This window comes from Homarus americanus, unplaced genomic scaffold, assembly GCF_018991925.1.
Source record: "Homarus americanus isolate GMGI-L3 unplaced genomic scaffold, GMGI_Hamer_2.0 scaffold54443, whole genome shotgun sequence".
NCBI lineage: Eukaryota > Metazoa > Arthropoda > Malacostraca > Decapoda > Nephropidae > Homarus > Homarus americanus.
The window spans coordinates 4,036,530-4,054,809 of record NW_024750852.1 but is presented as its reverse complement, the minus strand read 5'-3'; the positions used below and the strand labels follow the sequence as shown (position 1 = coordinate 4,054,809).

The following is an 18,280-nucleotide window of genomic DNA, read 5'->3' as shown; positions in this document are numbered from 1 at the left end:
TTCCAGACCCAATACTCCACCAATCCATACTCCAAGAAACTATGCTCCACTCGTATAAACTCTAAGAACCCATGCTCCATATTCCAACAATCGATGCTCCAGTCTCCACCTGTCCATTAGTCCACTCACCCTAATGCTCCGTTCCCATGTATAAGCTTCACTTTTGTATGTTCTCAATGCTCCAAATGTTTCCCAAGACAATGCTTCTTTTTCTTCATTCCAAGTCTGTTTTAATAATGCTCCACTTATTCTTTGATCCTTGCTCATGCTCCAAATGCTCCTCTGTTTCCCCAACACAAGGACATGTTCATAATGTTCCACCTTTTTGCTAACCCTTGTCCACGCTGCAAATGCTCCACTTGTTTCCCAGTCCTTCGGCATGCTCCTAATGCTCCACTTGTTCATAAAACATGCTATGAATTCACCATTTAGGTTAACAATTCAAGTCTCTAATGCTCCAATTCTTCCTTTGTTCATAGACAAGCTCCAAATGCTCCACTCATGCTATAATCCATATTCCAAATGCTCCACGTGTGCCCTATCCATGCTCCTTGTAATAATTATAGTTTTATCCCCTAGTTTTATTATTTTTATCGACCGGAGTGAAGATTGAGCAGCCTGGAGCGTGAAGAGGAGGAGAGAGGAGCGTGGGGGGTGAGAGAGTGCGCGGGAGGGAGACGGGCCTTTACCTCAGGCGCTCTTAGGGAACCTGGGATAACAAGACGCCAAGAGACACAGTGGCGGAGGGAAGGTGGTCATCTAGTAGGTGACGGATGACTGAGTGACGAAATGGTTGAGTGACGGATGACTGAGTGACGGAGTATTATATAACAGATGACTGAGTAACGAATGATTGAGTGACGAATGACTGAGTGACGGACGACTGAGTGACGGATGACTGAGTGACGCATGACTGAGTGACAGATGATTGAGACACGAATGATGAAGTGACGGATGACTGAGTGACGGATGATTGAGTAACGGGTGACATCGTGACGTAGAAGACAGTGTACACTATCCTTACATCCACAGTTCACCCACGCGTCATCACTTAACGCAGGCGCGGTGGTCTCTATATAACAGGGCGTCTCTTCCACCTCCCGCGTATTCTGCCCTGACGCGCCGTACTGTACAGGTGGAAGCTTTCATCACTTTAAGAGGAGTTTTCACGTCATTTATATACCGCAATATCTTAGGTAAGTACCGATACACATTGTATATTAGGTGTGTGTGTATACATTTATATTAGACAATACTGGCATAAATGTATACTTAATAATTAACTTTATTAATTTATACAGTAATTTTACCTTTAAAGTTGTTATTACAGGGTATAAGTAAATTATTCATACTACGGTTACTTAAGTATTGATAGTGTAGTGATAAATATGTTACTTATACTTATATTATTGGTGGTGTTAGTTAAGTGCCCGTAAAGTAACCTTCAGGCATGTGTTACTCATGAGTACTGATAATGTTAATTTATAGATATATCTTAGAGATACTTAAACAAGTGTTGTTAGTACTGTGTTACTTAAACGAGTTGTAAAAATACTTATGTAGTTGGTGGCGGTAGTTGTGGTTACTTATAAAGGTGGCGGTAGTTATGGTTACTTATACAGGTGGTGGTAGTTGTGGTTACTTATAAAGGTGGCGGTAGTTATGGTTACTTATAAAGGTGGTGGTAGTTGTGGTTACTTATACAGGTGGTGGTAGTTGTGGTTACTTATAAAGGTGGTGGTAGTTGTGCTTACTTATACAGGTGGTGGTAGTTGTGGTTACTTATACAGGTGGTGGTAGTTGTGGTTACTTATACAGGTGGTGGTAGTTATGGTTACTTATACAGGTGGTGGTAGTTGTGGTTACTTATACAGGTGGCGGTAGTTGTGGTTACTTATAAAGGTGGTGGTAGTTGTGGTTACTTATAAAGGTGGCGGTAGTTATGGTTACTTATACAGGTGGTGGTAGTTGTGGTTACTTATACAGGTGGTGGTAGTTGTGGTTACTTATAAAGGTGGTGGTAGTTGTGGTTACTTATACAGGTGGCGGTAGTTGTGGTTACTTATAAAGGTGGCGGTAGTTATGGTTACTTATACAGGTGGTGGTAGTTATGGTTACTTATACAGGTGGTGGTAGTTGTGGTTACTTATGTGTGGTGGTAGTTGTGGTTGCTTATAAAGTTATGGTTACTTATACAGGTAGTTGTGGTTACTTATAAAAGGTGGTGGTAGTTGTGGTTACTTATACAGGTGGTGGTAGTTGTGGTTACTTATACAGGTGGTGGTAGTTGTGGTTACTTATACAGGTGGCGGTAGTTGTGGTTACTTATAAAGGTGGTGGTAGTTGTGGTTACTTATAAAGGTGGTGGTAGTTGTGGTTACTTATACAGGTGGCGGTAGTTGTGGTTACTTATAAAGGTGGTGGTAGTTGTGGTTACTTATAAAGGTTGTGGTAGTTGTGGTTACTTATAAAGGTGGTGGTAGTTGTGGTTACTTATACAGGTGGTGGTAGTTGTGGTTACTTATACAGGTGGTGGTAGTTGTGGTTACTTATACAGGTGGTGGTAGTTGTGGTTACTTATAAAGGTGGTGGTAGTTGTGGTTACTTACCTTTCTTCCCATAATTCATCCGTCTCTCTTCTCTGTAATCTTCCGCTTCCTTCCTACCTCCTCTTTCACCTCCTCTTTCTCCCCTGTTCTCTATATAATCTGTTTATTCTCCCCTCACCAGCTGGGGAGGAGAAAGAAAAACATCCAATTAGCACTAGGCTCAATAAGCTCCCCTTCAACATCACCTGTCCCTCCTCACCTCTCTCACTCCAATGAATTAATGACAGGTGAGAGAGAGAGAGAGAGAGAGAGAGAGAGAGAGAGAGAGAGAGAGAGAGAGTGTGACTACCTCTTCAACAGGTTCTTCAGTATAGGCATCAGTCATGAGTCATCTCGTCTCAGGATCAAGGTGTGTCCCTCTGTCGTTCTTTAGATGACAGGAACACAACCATCGCTTCACCACATTTACACACCTCAAGACACACCACAACCCTTAATTAACGTCCTTTACCTGAGGATCAAGTGTACTTGTCAGGAGTGTGGTGGTGTCTGGTAGTAACGGTGATTGTGGTTGTTGGTTGGGATGGCGTTTGGCAGTTGTGTGGTAGTGTGTGTGTGGCAGTGTGGTAGTAGTGGTTAAGTGACTGGTGTTAGGGAAGTGACACAGCGGCCAGGTATATAAAGTTAGGAGAGGACTCAGTGTCAGAGTGAGACAAGCGGGAGCGAGGAACCTGGCTAGACAGATCACACGACAAAGTTAAGTAAGAGAAGGAGAACCAACACCAAACCTCGAATCCATCCCCTTGTCAACACAGAACCTCGCCTCCACTGTTTATATTTCTCTACCATACCAAATAAAAATCCCAGGGAGAACTCAAATACGTTGGCAGATTAATTCACGCCTCGTCCCACTGCCCCCAAAATGAAGATAATTCAAGGAGGATGTTTGGAACTGAGGGAAATATTCTGGATATAATGCCATCGCCTCTCCTCTCTCTCCTCCTTACCGAGCTGACTTTAAGCGCTAATGTACACCACATGAACTCAGGCTTAAGTCCTTAGAGAAAGACGTGGACACACTCAGGGAAGGAGAGGCACTTAACCTGCTACACACACACACTCACACACACACACACACACACACACACACACACACACACACACACACACACAGGGAAATGACCTAGCCTTAGTGAAGACGCAAGAGAGGAAAATAGGTCAATGTATGTATGTATGTATGTATGAAGACACAAGTAGGGAGAGTGGGTCAGTGGCTGTATGATAAGTATACATGAGGGAATAACATACATGGATGAGCGTGTGTCAGGCTTCAACACACGAGGAAAACATTCATTACACTAACCTGATCCACTGTCAGAATTTATTGATCCACTGTCAGATTATATTATGAAAGTGAAGCTTTTTTTTTAAATGGTATCTCACAAAAGAGCTTTTAGATTAAATCGTGAATCAAACTAGGATTTTATAAAGGTAGAGAGAGAAAGAGGGGGAAAGAGTAAAGAGAGAGAGAGAGAGAGAGTTAAAAAGTGAGAGATAGGGAGAGAAAAGTCGTCCTGTTTGTCCTCAATCTACAAGTGAGGGTAAAAAATCCTTCAGTGAACTCTATGCTGTCTTTGTTGTCGTCCATTAAAGTGGGTTGAGGTGGCGACGTGGACGACACCACAGCTCCACCTGGCGGCAGTGTGTGTGTGTGTGTACCTCTCTTAGTGTTGGTGTTGTTGCATTTTATTATCAAAGCCACAATATCCTTATTATTATTATAATTATTATTATTATTATAATTATTATTATTATTATTATTATTATTATTATTATTATTATTATTATTATTATTATCATTATTATTATCATTATGAAATAAATGGGGGAGACCTCCACTCAGCTGTCGACTGATGCAAGCTGATGAAGATGATGAATATGTATACTAATATGAAGTCATACATACATACATACATACGTACATACATACAACATAAATACAGGAAAAACCCCAGTGTGTCCCCCCACCCATCAATCAATAATGAAACCGACACACAGGTAACACGCCACAAGTATTCCCTCACAGTCATAATAGACCCACCTTGCCGTTATTACCTGCCCTGTGATAATAACGTAGGTGTGAAATACAACACCGTAGAGCGTAAAATTACACCTGGGAACTATTCTCCAGGTGATTAAGCTGCAGTCTTTAACAAACCCACATAGTATACTTACATCTCTCCTTTAAATCAGTAAATAAATGAACTAAAATGAGAAAAATAATACGAGTCATTAAAAAAAGAATCGTGGTCATATAGGTACGTGAGACTGATCCACCAATCATCATCGAGGTCAGAATTCGCTCAACTAATCATAGGTGAGTATTGATGAGGTTGTCGACCGCAGGCAAGACAAGGGTATAACTCACACACACACACACTCACACACACACACACACACACACACACACACACACACACACACACACACACACACACACAAAAGACATTACCCTCGCCAGCCAAGAATCGGATCCTTTCTGCCTTCAACCTTATAATCAACTTGTAATTGACTTTGAGCCTTTGAGAATGTCACACTTCAAACACCAGGAAGCACACCATTAACTGTCCCACTCCTGTGTCTCACTCGGAAAATGTTGACCACGAGAGATGAGTAATATTGTTGACCTTGTTGACTTTATTTCTCAGTTTTGGGGATAATATTTTTTAGGGGGATCACCTGATGATTAAACACTTTAATACTGACACAATCTAAGCCAACTTAATCTAACCTAACCTAACCTAACCCAGATATCGTTAGGGTGTTCAATCATTAAGTGTAATAATTAACCAAGGCGCTTAATTATTAACTATTATCACACGTCACACACCAGTAATTAATAATACACCTGGGAGGAAAACCTTTAAATTTAATTAATTGGAAAAATAAGAGAGGTCATCAAAGTGTGTCGTTAATTGCTTGGGTGTTTGGAGATGTCGGCCACGGTCAGGAGTCGGCCACGGTCAGGAGTCGGCCACGGTCAGGAGTCGGCCACGGTCAGGAGTCGGCCACGGTCAGGAGTCGGCCACGGTCAGGAGTCGGCCACGGTCAGGAGTCGGCCACGGTCAGGAGTTGGCCACGGTCAGGAGTTGGCTAACCTAACCTAACCTAACCAAACCTCTCCTAAACCTAAACTATTGGTGTCGGCATTACACAAGAAGTCTCGGGACACCACATGCTATGTTTCACTTACGATTTCTCTTAAGTGAATCATAAGGATAAATATTTCCCTTCAACTAATGAGCCAATTGGGAAGAACTATAGAATTAATGTTACGTAATTATTTTATTGTCCCCCCCCCCACCATATAACCTAGTACACCCCCCTTCCCCCTCCACCGACCATCCCGAGCCCGTCCGGAATCTCAAAAACTCGACTAAAACACACACACACACACACACACACACACACACACATCCAAAAGGTGTTGTATCTCCAGCTTATAAGTCAAGAGGAAGGATCCAGTCGGGGTGACGGCCTTGGGGTATGAAGCGAAGTTATACACAGATCGGTTCATTGACGTCAAAATACGCTGTTATTGTTATTGATGTTGTTTTTGTTATTGATTTTTGTTGTTGTTATTATGTTTGTTGTTTTTGTTGTTTTTATTATTATTTTTGTTGTTATTGTTGTTGTTTTACTTAAGATAGACGAGTGTGATGATGATTCCTTTAAACCCACACAAAAATACGTCTCTGATACCTGGTACTATTACTTATTAAAGAAAGAAAGAAAGAAAGAAAGAAAGAACAACTAGAGAAGGAGGGATATAGATTATGTCCTCACAAGTTCATATTAGTGTTTTAAATGAGGTGTCAGGCGGTAAGGGGGCCAAGCTAGCACTAATGAGACAGTGGCCACTAAACTGTGACGTCTTGAAGCAGGTGTGGAGCAGGTGTAGAGCAGGTGTGGAGCAGGTGTGGAGTAGGTGTGGAACAGGTGTGGAGTAGGTGTGGAACAGGTGTGAAGTAGGTGTGGAACAGGTGTGAAGTAGGTGTGGAACAGGTGTGGAGTAGGTGTGGAGTAGGTGTGGAACAGGTGTGGAGTAGGTGTTGTACTGGTGAAGATGAAAACAGTCAAGAGGTGTGTTATTGTTTTTGTATCCGTCTGAGGAGGAGTGGCGGCGTTGTTAAGAAGGATTTAGAGGAGGACATGTCGGCAAGTCAAAACACGGAATAAGTTCTGGGTCACGTAAACCCCACCTCTTTAACTTGTTTCCCTTAAGATTAAACGCCTTAACTGACCTAACCTAACCTAACCTACCCCACAGGTGAAATAAACTGTGATGGAGAGAGAGAGAGAGGGAGGAGGAGGGGAGAGGGGGTTAATCTTCACGCGATTCTGAGTGGCTGGTAATTGTAGAGAGGATCATCACGTCATACATGGGCGTCCGAGACAAGGGGTTGGCTGAGGAGGAGGAGGGGGGAGGGGAGAAGGAGAGGCAGGAGGGGAAGAGGAGGGGCACGAGGGGGAAGAGGAGGCAGGAGGGGAAGAGGAGAGGCAGGAGGGGGAAAAGGAGGGGCAGGAGGGGAAAAGGAGGGGCAGGAGGAGGAAAAGAAGAGGTGATCGAGGAGGGGGAGAGGGGCGGTGGTCGAGGAGGGAGGGGGATCGAGGAGGAAGGGGAGGGGGGTTGGGGGGGGTAGTGTGGGAGAGCAGAACGAATACCTAAGAGGATTTAACCCAATTCAAGGTCTGAGGAATTGGATCGGAAATACTCAAGAGTGTCTGAAGGTGTGGGGGTGACTTCACGGGACTTGGGGATAGAAGCGAATTTCTTTACAGGATATTTGTGATTTAAGGAGCTAACGTGTATTGTATTTGCCGGTACTGATAACGTGTAGTGGTATAAATGGTGAGGGGTGTTTACTTGTTGTATATACAGATAAACAGAGATAGACAGACAGACAGAAAGCGGGACTATATTGACGAGTTGGCAGACAGACAGACAGAGATAGACAGGGAGACACTTTTCATAATGGCTTTTTTATGAAATTTAAGCTGGCAATATGAGGGATCTCAACTTGGGGGTCGTGTACTGTACTGCAGGCAAGGGAAATTAAATTAAAAGATAATATAGTCATTCCTACATGTTTTAAAAGCTCTCTGTCTGTTCACTGTATTACCTAACTCAACCCAGCAGCAGTTCAGGACGCCATGTTGTCACTGAGTCTTCCCCAGCGTTCAGTGAATGGAGAGGCACCATGCATACTTATCGTCTCATCTCTGTCTGAACCGTTTATTGCGAAAAATCTCTCGGGAATCTCTTTAAGTTGAAGTTTATTGCTTCTCAGCTTCCAGAATATTACATGCCGATGATATGAGCTCACTGCTTCCGGCTCCCGCTTCAGGAAGGCTGGCGAGGACTTGCGTGGCTAATCCCTACGCACAGGCGGTCTTTCTTTCTTCAAAAAATGAATAGGGAAAGCTGCTTTGTGTTTGGTCGACGGCACCATGACGTTGGCCCCATCCTCACTCTAAATGGCTAGGCGCGAGTTTACTGTCACAATAATTACGTTTAGAAAAAAATATATAGGTTTTAAGACTCTCCTAAGTCGAAACTGAACTCATTTAATAATACTATACTTCAAAATATTACAGTTAACAATATTTTTTTTTAAATTTTACGACTAAAACAGAATTGAAGAAATTCTTACTTTCCCAGGAGGCACGTGACGCCAACCAATAGCAGAGCAAAAAAACAATGACGTATATTGTTTGATTTTTTGTCTACATATGAAATGAATGAACTTGAACTTCTATGCCGATTTTATCTCATATCTATCTATCTTCCCTTGGCAAACCACCACAAACACTCCGTGACGTCACACAAGGGGCCCCCTGACTCCTCCCCCGTAATTCGACAAGTGTAGCGTGTGTAGTCATTGTGTAATTATTTTTTTTTTTACGGGGGTTAGCCCACCCGGGGCACAGGTCACTGACCCACATCGGGGCCTGGGGGGCGAAAATGTAATGATGATGATAATAATAATAATAATAATAATAATAATAATAATAATATTAATAATAATAATAATAATAATAATAATAATAATAATAATAATAATAATAATAATAACAATAATAGTCATAATAATTCATAATAAATGAAATTTATGATAAAACAAAAATAAAATATTAAAATAATGATGATAATAATACAGTAACTGCAATAATAATAATAATATTCATAATAAAGAACTATAAATACAAAACTGAAAAAAGATCAAAAGTGAGAAACAATATATGTATGTTGTGTTGTCAATAGTAAGAGAAACAATTGAGACCCTGCAATTGTGTGTAAATGAAGCAGAAAGTCAGATCAGCAACCTGGGACTTGGTCACAATTTTCGTGATGCCATATGGCAGCAGGGTCCACCATTAGACAACACAGAATTGACGTTTACATAAATTTAGTCGTGGTTATTCAAAGGGTTTATTTTATAGGTCAAATTGGCAAGATGCTGTGTATGTGTGAAGTCTGTGTGTGTGTACCAGTGACATTAATAAGACTCCTGTACACACACACACACACACCATCAACGTCTCCTGTACACGCACAAGACACATTAATAACACATCGTGGACACATTTACAACTCGAAAACAGTGTGACGTCAGCTTAGGAAACAGTGTGTATCGGCGAGAGAGAGAGAGAGAGAGAGAGAGAGAGAGGATTTTAGTATGAGCTCTACTTGACCTAGCGAGTGTGACGGGTGGTTGTGGAGGGGGAGCAGGAAGAGGAGGAGGAGTGTAAAAGATTCTCCATATTGCCTAACACTTGACCTTGTGGGTGGGTGGGTGGCCTGGTGTAATTGACCTAGAGAGGGCGTGTGGGTGGGTGGTCTAGTGTACTTGACCTACCGTAGAGAGGGCGGTTGGGTGGATGGGTGGGTGGGTGGCCTGGTGCACTTGACTTAGAGAGGCCGGTTGGGTGGATGGGTGGGTGGGTGGCCTGGTGCACTTGATACAGAGGCCGGTTGGGGGTGGGTGGGTGGCCTGGTGCACTTGACTTAGAGAGGCCGGTTGGGTGGATGGGTGGGTGGGTGGCCTGGTGCACTTGACCTACAGAGGGTGGATGGGTGGCCCCGCTCACACAACATCTTGGAATACCGTGGATGGCAACGAGGTCATCGTGGGTGGCAGCGGGTGGCAGAAAGCTAGCAGCGTGGGGTCTCCATCGCACTGAAACACACACTCCACACTACAAGCCCCCCCAGGCAATATTCTCACCACTGTACAGCTCCCCGCCATCAGTGTTGACTCTCGGTAGCTGTGAGACTCTCGCTTCCGGAAACTTAAACTTGAAGTTAAAGTGTGATACGATGAAAGGTTGTTATCAAGGTTATCTACAAGAACATCTGTTATCACCACTACCGTATAGGGGAAGATAGGGAGAACGATAAACAGAGAAACGGGAAACGATGGAAAAAGGAACACAAATGTAACACCTCAGTGACGCACAAACAGAAGACAAACGGAAGACAACAGAAGCCAAACAACGGAGGCATCGCGACGTCTCTTGCAATCGACAGGAAAATACTGAATGTTGTTAGTGTTATGTTTACTTAGGATGCAGTCGGGAATATGACTTCTTGGGATGCGGGAGGTGGGCGTGACAGCAGCAGGAGGTGGGCGTGACAGCAGCAGGAGATGGGCGTGACGAACCACAATGTTTGTCCAGACGTGGGGTGGGCGTTGCTTACCTTCCTCAGGGATCAATTATCTGTAGCGGACCTGAGGCGACCAGTGGGGTCCTGACAGCTCCTCTGACAGCCTTCCCCTCCCTCCCTCCCCTGACAGCCTCCCTCCCTCCTGTGATGGTGGAGGAGACGAGGAGACCTATGAACTGTACTGTACGTAAGTACTGGGAGGACCTTCACTACCCCATCAACACAAGCAAGAGGTCACAAGTGTCACAGCCGCCCTCAGAACAAGTAAGTCATGCCCTTGTGTCCACCGTCAGGCAGGGAGTCTTAACTTAATGTTGTTTTGTTCACCTACAGGAGGAGGATGTCGGGCGTGGCTGGTCACCTGAGTCTCATCTTGTTGTTTGCTTACCTCACTCTGTCTCATGCTGATGACCGGGTAAGTCTCTCTCTCTCTCTCTCTCTCTGGAATACTGGCTGATATTACCTGGTCTTTTAAATTAATTATGGATATAAATATAACTGCGAATATACATATGTACGTACGTGTGTGTGTGTGTGTGTGTGTGTGTGTGTGTGTGTGTGTGTGTGTGTGTGTGTGTGGTCCGGCGATTGTCAAATAGCCGGAAGGTGTCGAGATCCGGCTTGTTTGACCGGACGACAACGTAAACAAAATCAGTGACCAACCCGCACACCTGACCCCCCCAAGTCACTGATAAGGCCAGAGGTCAAACGACTCTCAGCTCTATATAGTAGGACCAGAATAACAAACGGGCAGTGAGAGTAATAATAATAACAGACAGACAGACAGACGGACAGACAGACAGATAGATAGACGGACAGACAGACAGACAGATAGATAGACATACACAATAAAAGACACAGAAACAGACAGCCAATAATAACAAGGAACAGTGAACCAAAAACTCCGTGTAAGTAATGAAACACACACACACACACACACACACACACACACACACACACACACACACACACACACACACTCTTATCCTTTAACTCATATGGGCTATACAACGTGTTTTACATACAATAACATCCACATTTCCGTAATAAGAGGAAGTAACTGAAATAACTATTGTTCGTTCAAAGAAGCACCTCCATCCAGCATGTCGTCAACCTTATACTATAACATAAAGTTCATGTGTGTGTGTGTGTGTGTGTGTGTGTGTGTGTGTGTGTGTGTGTGTGTGTGTGTGTGTAGTCCCAAGAATACTCACACTGTACACACCCGATATGGTTACTGGCTGGCTACCCCTGACAGGACTAAACATAAACACAAGAGTGACTGGCTGGCTTTGGCGAGTGATACGATTAGTTTACGTGTCAGCAGGTAGACTATAATGAATACATTACTTAGTGAACTTCCCGGTCAAGTGACTGTCAAAGCCTCACTGCCCGCCCACACCAGATAATTACTACAGCTATTGAAGGAATCCATTACGACCGTCACAACAATCCGACGACGGTGATATAAGAGACGGGGCTCCCAATACACAGTCTTTGATCCTCGTCTTAACCTCATTCCCCGCCCCGGAGTGAGAGTAGTGTGATGTGTCCGAGTGAATATGTGTCTCAATTGTAATGTGTCCGAGTGAATATGTGTCTCAGTTTGTTTATGAGACTTACACAGCCTTTCCTTACGATCATTAATGTTAAAAGGGGATGAAGACTGAGGGGTTTCGAGGGTGATGCAGACCTCTTCTATGAATCTTAGATGAGAGGTGCGTACCGTGTGACTCTATCCCTGCACACGAGTCTTGTTATGTGTGTGTGTGTGTCTGTGTCAAAGGTAAGGCACTGGTGGAAGCTAAGAGACCTGGACACAAGAACACAGCTCATCCTCTCATTAGTTGTCTTACACGTTCTCTTTAAATAGTGTTACCAGGTGTGTGGTTTTGTGGTGTGTTCCTGTTGTGTTGTGCTGTATTGTGTTGTGGTGTGTTCCTGTTGTGTTGTGTTGTGGTCTAGCCATCACAAGACCCGGCTGGTACTAAGTGAACTGCACAGGTTAACGTAAAGTCTGAATTAAATACACCACTATGTACTTCAGTTTCCCTCTTTCTTTCCCCAGTTACACTCATAGGTTTAAATATCTCATCAAACATTAAATTTTAAGCCAAAAACAAAACAAAAAATAATCCTTAAACAGACAAAACGAAATCAATAACTCAAAATCAGGTCAATTGTAAGAAGATGCCTCGAAGCTGTATCAATGAGACCCAAGACTACCAATGAGAGAGACAGCCACACAGACATCCAAAGACAAGTTATATTCGCTTGTCGAGTGGCAGTCAGATGTAATAATTCAACACAAATTCGATCAAATATCCAATTTCCCCTGAACACATCAAGTTACTATTGTCTCTCTACGGCAGGATAGCATTGTTTTACCTCCAGGATATGAGAGGAGAGGACTTTCGAACAATAAGCCTTGACATTTATCTCATTTTGGAAACATAAATTCACTTTTCTTGGTAATTTTGGGCCTCAGACGGACGGACGGTAGATCAAACCGGGCACAGTTGAGCAGGCTAAATTTTCCTTCCCCTCGCCTATGTGAAGGATGATGGGGCGTGTGTTAGTTATCTATGTATGTCAGTTTATAAGTTCTAATTCTTATTGTCCTTGATTTATTATTATTATTATTAGTAGTAGTAGTAGTAGTAGTAGTAGTAGTAGTAGCAGTGGTACAATTATTTACTGTTGTTAATATTAAGACTTGTTGTTTTTTGTGTAGTAGTGTGTATAGACAGTGAAAATGTATTGGTGTTAGTTACATACATACATACATACATACATACATACATACATACATACATACATACATACAAAATCCTCATTAACTCCTGGTGACAACATGAAGCCCTACCGCCATTATACACATACACATAGTGACGTATCATGAAGCCCCGCGGTGTATTATCGTTATCATCTTACTGTATACGTCCAGGTGCATGCTGACACTATACCTCGGTCACCTCGGTCGGGAGTCGTACAGTGAGATTCAGGACTCGGATTCGCTAAAGTATTGAACCCACTCTACTGTTCCATTTACGTTATGAAACCAAGAATCTAACTAACACTCAAACTTAACTAAATTCGTGTTCTTGATCCTGATTAATGGTAAAAAAAGTAACGTACGATTATTTAAGACTCAGGAACCAACACCCGGAACTTGAACAAAATTCACCCCAACATTTTTAATCCTAATTAGTAATGGGAGAAATGAGAGCCTCCGAGTGGGTAATATAAGACAAGCGACAATAAACTCCAAGTCGGTTATGAGATCACTAAGTGTTTTAAGTAGCCGCCTCATGACACTTACCTTGGCAACGTCGTCCATCCTGGCAAAATATGAGATGGCACCACACACATTCTCACATCCAAGGACCGAGATCTTCGTCAGCCTTGTTGCGCCATCACCACACACCTGGAACCAAACATTCTCGTGACCTTCACATAACGAAGCCTAGAATTATTCAGCCGGTATTTATGTTTGAAATTTCTGACACAAACAAGTAGTGACTTCTATTTGTATTACTTTGCATGCGTGTGTGTGTGTGTGTGTGTGTGTGTGTGTGTGTGTGTGTGTGTGTGTGTGTGTGTGTGTGCGTCAGTAAACCCGTCATATATAACCCTTGTATTTACAGTTCACGTGTTGTATGGGCGGGTGGAAGGTGATGAGGGGGGTGACACTGTGTGCCGCCCCCTGCTGCCCGGGCTACCAGCAGAAGACCCTCAAGATGCCCCTCCTCGACTCCCCAGTTATCTGCCAGAAACTGACGGAGGAGGAGCTCAAACAGCAGGAGGAGGCCAGGATGACCACCACCCCGCCAGCTGAGCCAAAAAACGTCCTTGATGACCAGGTGAAGAGGATTAGGGGAAAGGAAGGGGGCATCCTTAACCAGGGGGTGATGGGAAGGGGGTATCCTTAACCAGAGGGTGATAGGAAGGGGGTATCCTTAACCAGAGGGTGATAGGAAGGGGGTATCCTTAACCAGGGGGTGATGGGAAGGGGGTATCCTTAACCAGGGGGTGAGGATGATGGGTGGAGATATCCTCAGCCAGGAAATTAAGTTCGGTGGAGGATGTTGGGAGACAGAAGGGGGGTAAACAAGAGCAGACGCTAGTAGACAGCAACAGTACGGTAACACATTACGGTACACAGCAGACTGATAAACAATAGCAGCAAGAGCAGACTAACAGAGCAACAGGACAGCACACACTAACAGACATCACTCTAAACAGAAAGCAACATTAGACTCGTATAACAGATAGCAACAGAAGAAATAATAGATCTCTTGTGTGTGTGTGGGAGGGGAGGGAAAGCTGTTGACCGTCACGTGTAATGAGGTAAGTGAGGAGGGCTAGAAGACGTCTCTGGGGATATCGACACCTTGAACTCCATCTGTCGTCGAGCTCTCTTAATTAAATTATCCTCCTCGTGGGCCACACCGACAAGGTAACTCCCAACTCTGTTAAATTTCCGCACTTGGGCATATAAAAAAAAATCCAAAGGAAGATTTTTTTCCGCATTGACATAAAAATCCTTCCCCACTAGACAAAATTCCACTCCAGTTTCCCAGTGAACGAAAGCTTTTATGTAAACAATACGATGAGCAAAATCCTCCCACCTCAAGTTTATTATTTAATTTTAAAATCTAGTTACGTTACATAGATAAATAAATAATCAGTAAAATCGTCATACAAGTTCAAATTGATTCACCGTGGGCAGAGGCAGTGGAGGTACAGTATATAAAGTGTAAGTTAAAGTAAGGAAAATTTAGGTAATGTAATGTAAGGTTAAGTTAGCACTAACACTTTCAAACTACAGTAAACACAAGAAAATTTTTATGCTTGAACCAAGAGGAGACTGCACGCTGAAGGACACCAATTTAAAAAATTTCCCCCGGGTGAGAGACCTGCCAACCCCTGGGGAGAACTCAACCATTCTCCGTACTACCTCTTAATTGTTATTTATTGCCGACGAGGCTGATTAAAGACTTGTCTCCTCTCCTCGCAGTCTTAATGGAAAACACGACATTGAATACATTCCTTTATGTTAAGCTTTGCAGGCAAATGGCAGCCCTCAAAATTATACGAGAAGCGTTTGAAATATACAATGCTATCAAAATACCAGGGAGCTTTGGGAATATTTCAAATAGCCAAAAGCCACTAAAAAGTATAGGAAGTTGATATTCACTCATCTATATCTTTATTTCTATTGAGTTTTATGCAAAATTTCAGGTGTTTGTGACCAACAGGACCTAAGATATGGATGCAAAGAGATTCAATTTTGTCAGAGCCTTACTGAAAAACTCGCTTCGGCCATGCAGAAAGTGCATACGTTCTCTTATTTATTTACCTATTTACACCATTCAAAGCTCATTTTACTCAGCTTTTATTGTGAAACTAATAGCTAAAGAATATTTACTGAGTTTACAATACTTTTGTTTTATGACTGACAACAACAAAAATTATAAGTTTTTATAATAATTATTTCATATAAAAAGTGTGAAGACTGGTATGAAATTTCCTTTTGTTTATTATTTTAACTAAAAACAGATTAAAACGAGTTTTCGATGATGGAAATTTGGTAATATGCCTAAATTTTCCCTTAAGTTAGGTTTTGTTAAGAGGTAATTAAGTTAGGCTGTGATAGAAGAAGTATGACTACCAAGACACCCTCCTAACTGTGATTCTCCCGACAGCCTCGCCGTATCATAAGAGCGTCGTCAGAGTACGAGGAATTCCTTTACCGCCATCGCCACTTCTTCCTCCACCTCATGAACGAGGGGTACTCACGCAAGGAACTCCTCACCAACATGGAACAGTTCCTGGTGAGTGAAATGTCTTCTTCATAGCACATGTTAAAATAAAAATTATAATAATCTACTCAATACATTCAATATTCAAATGCATAATATTACTGAAAATAGTTTGGGAGCAAGTATTCTCAAATTACATAATGTTTGAGAGTCGCTGCTTGAAACAAAATTATACGTGTGATTGATACTGTATCAAGTTATCACTGACAGAGGATTGGTAATCTTTTTCCACCTCTGACAGTATAAACATTTCAGCCCTACAGTGTTATACTGAAGACACAGGTACAATATATGCCAAGTTTAAGCAACCATAACTTGAGTTTATGCTGCCAACTTAGCATAATTAAATTATTACATACATTAGAATACAAATGAAATAATTCACATATCTACCAAATACTACCACGTACTTGCCAACTATTAGCACGAACCTACCAAATACTCTCACATAATCTACCAAATGTTAACGTATACTTATCACATGTGGAGAACAGTAATGAACGGTACACAGTGGCTAGTAAAGTGAACGTACCACATCGACACTACTGTACACTAAACGTATATTGTACCTAACTATTGTGAGCATTACGGTGGAAAAATAAGGAAGAGGTATCATTGTTATTATTAGTATTAACCAGGTGCTATTCTTCCTTCCAGAACAAGATATCATCAGTCCTCTATCAACCCGACTGGTATCGTGGCTAAAGTGGCATGCCCCACACCCTGGTCAAATACCCCTATAACGCCCACATCCTAGTTACACTCCCGCTACGCCCACACCCTGGTCACACTCCCCACCACGCCCTCACACTAGCCACACTCCTACCACGCCCACACTCCTCGCTACGGCTAAACTGGTCACACTCCCCACCGCGTCCACACACCTGCTCCACAACCATATTGCCCTCGGTCAGCGCACATTGTGATTGATGACAGGCAACACACAGCAATTAAAATCTATATAAACTACTGTAAATAAGCTTTGGCAATACACCACTGTTGTATCGTAATGTCTGTGTAATTATTCAGTAAAAGAGGAGCCATTTTGTGTTTTAAAATAAAGCGAGAAGCAGACTCTATCCCCCAGACCACGTACACCAAGTCTAATCCATTCCTTACCTAATAATCAAACTTACTCCTAATATAACCTAATATAACTTACCCAATCACTGACGTAACGTAAATTATCATCACTAATTCCATAACCTAACAAGCTAGCGCATTTGAACTCATAACATACAGTGTATCTCAGGTTCCAAGGTAAACAAATCGACCGTCGATTCTACAGCCAGGAACTGCACTTGACACCGACTTCACTCCCATCTTATTTAACTGAAATATTTTACCACCGCCTTAATATCACTCCAGTTGAAGCCAATAAATGACATACTTACGTGTGGGTGTGGCTGCAGAACGTGATGAAGGCAGCCACACATAATTTTGGGTAACACCTTCATATAACCAACAAACCAACTTTGCCCACTGATCTGGATAATTTCGTTTAAATTGAATACTCTCCAAGCATGAATTTGTAAAACCAATCCTTATTTATGATGGATAAATTACTAATTAAAAATCATACCACTATTCTGTTTCATTTTCCAATTTTCAGAGGAAAACAAGAGAACTTGCTATATTTTCCAGTGTCCAATAAAGAAAATGTTGTCCCTGATTAGCTGTATTTATGGCTCCCTCATATGATATTTTCAGGACCCGGGGTTTTCTTATACTCCTCTCAGGTACCACTGTGTTCTGATAAACAGGCATGATTCCATAATAGTCTACTGACAAACCACTGTGGGGCAACAGCCTCTAATATCTACTCAGGGTTAACTAGCGAGTGCTGCTTTGCCAAAAAAATAAATAATTAAATAAAAAATAATAATAATAATAACAATAAACAAATAAAAAAACACTCGATTTGTATCGAATTTATTTAATGTGAATCACTCATGCATATGAATAAAGCACATTGTAAACAGTTGGTCTAACATAATTAATGGCAGAATATTAAGACAAGAACTTTCTCATTTCAGAGGTGCATAGTGCAATAAAAAGGTTAAATAAGTGACCGTTCGAAATTGATGTCTAGAGTAGAATTACGCTATATAACCTTACACAAATACAAAGGGTGTTTTATACTCTTATATAGCAACAATTTATCACATGGTTTAATA

The 18,280-nt window shown here is 42.2% G+C and overlaps 1 protein-coding gene across 1 annotated transcript; it reads left to right on the top strand.

Annotated features, from left to right (window-relative positions):
- The first annotated feature begins 1,057 nt into the window (after positions 1-1,057).
- LOC121854360 lies at positions 1,058-17,688 on the top strand. Its single transcript, XM_042348983.1, has 5 exons — positions 1,058-1,196; positions 10,612-10,693; positions 13,926-14,141; positions 15,987-16,115; positions 16,761-17,688. The coding sequence occupies exons 2-5, from the start codon at positions 10,619-10,621 to the stop codon at positions 16,806-16,808; spliced, it is 468 nt and encodes a 155-aa protein (XP_042204917.1). The 5' UTR covers positions 1,058-1,196; positions 10,612-10,618; the 3' UTR covers positions 16,809-17,688.
- The last annotated feature ends 592 nt before the right edge of the window (positions 17,689-18,280 follow it).

What these genes read in the sequence shown, in the direction of transcription:
- LOC121854360 (XM_042348983.1), top strand. Translation starts at nt 10,619, where the DNA reads ATGTCGGGCGTGGCTGGTCACCTGAGTCTCATCTTGTTGTTTGCTTAC. An exon ending in TGTCTCATGCTGATGACCGG is followed by an intron (nt 10,694 to 13,925) that starts GTAAGTCTCTCT and finishes TTGTATTTACAG; the next exon opens with TTCACGTGTTGTATGGGCGG. An exon ending in CCAACATGGAACAGTTCCTG is followed by an intron (nt 16,116 to 16,760) that starts GTGAGTGAAATG and finishes TCTTCCTTCCAG; the next exon opens with AACAAGATATCATCAGTCCT.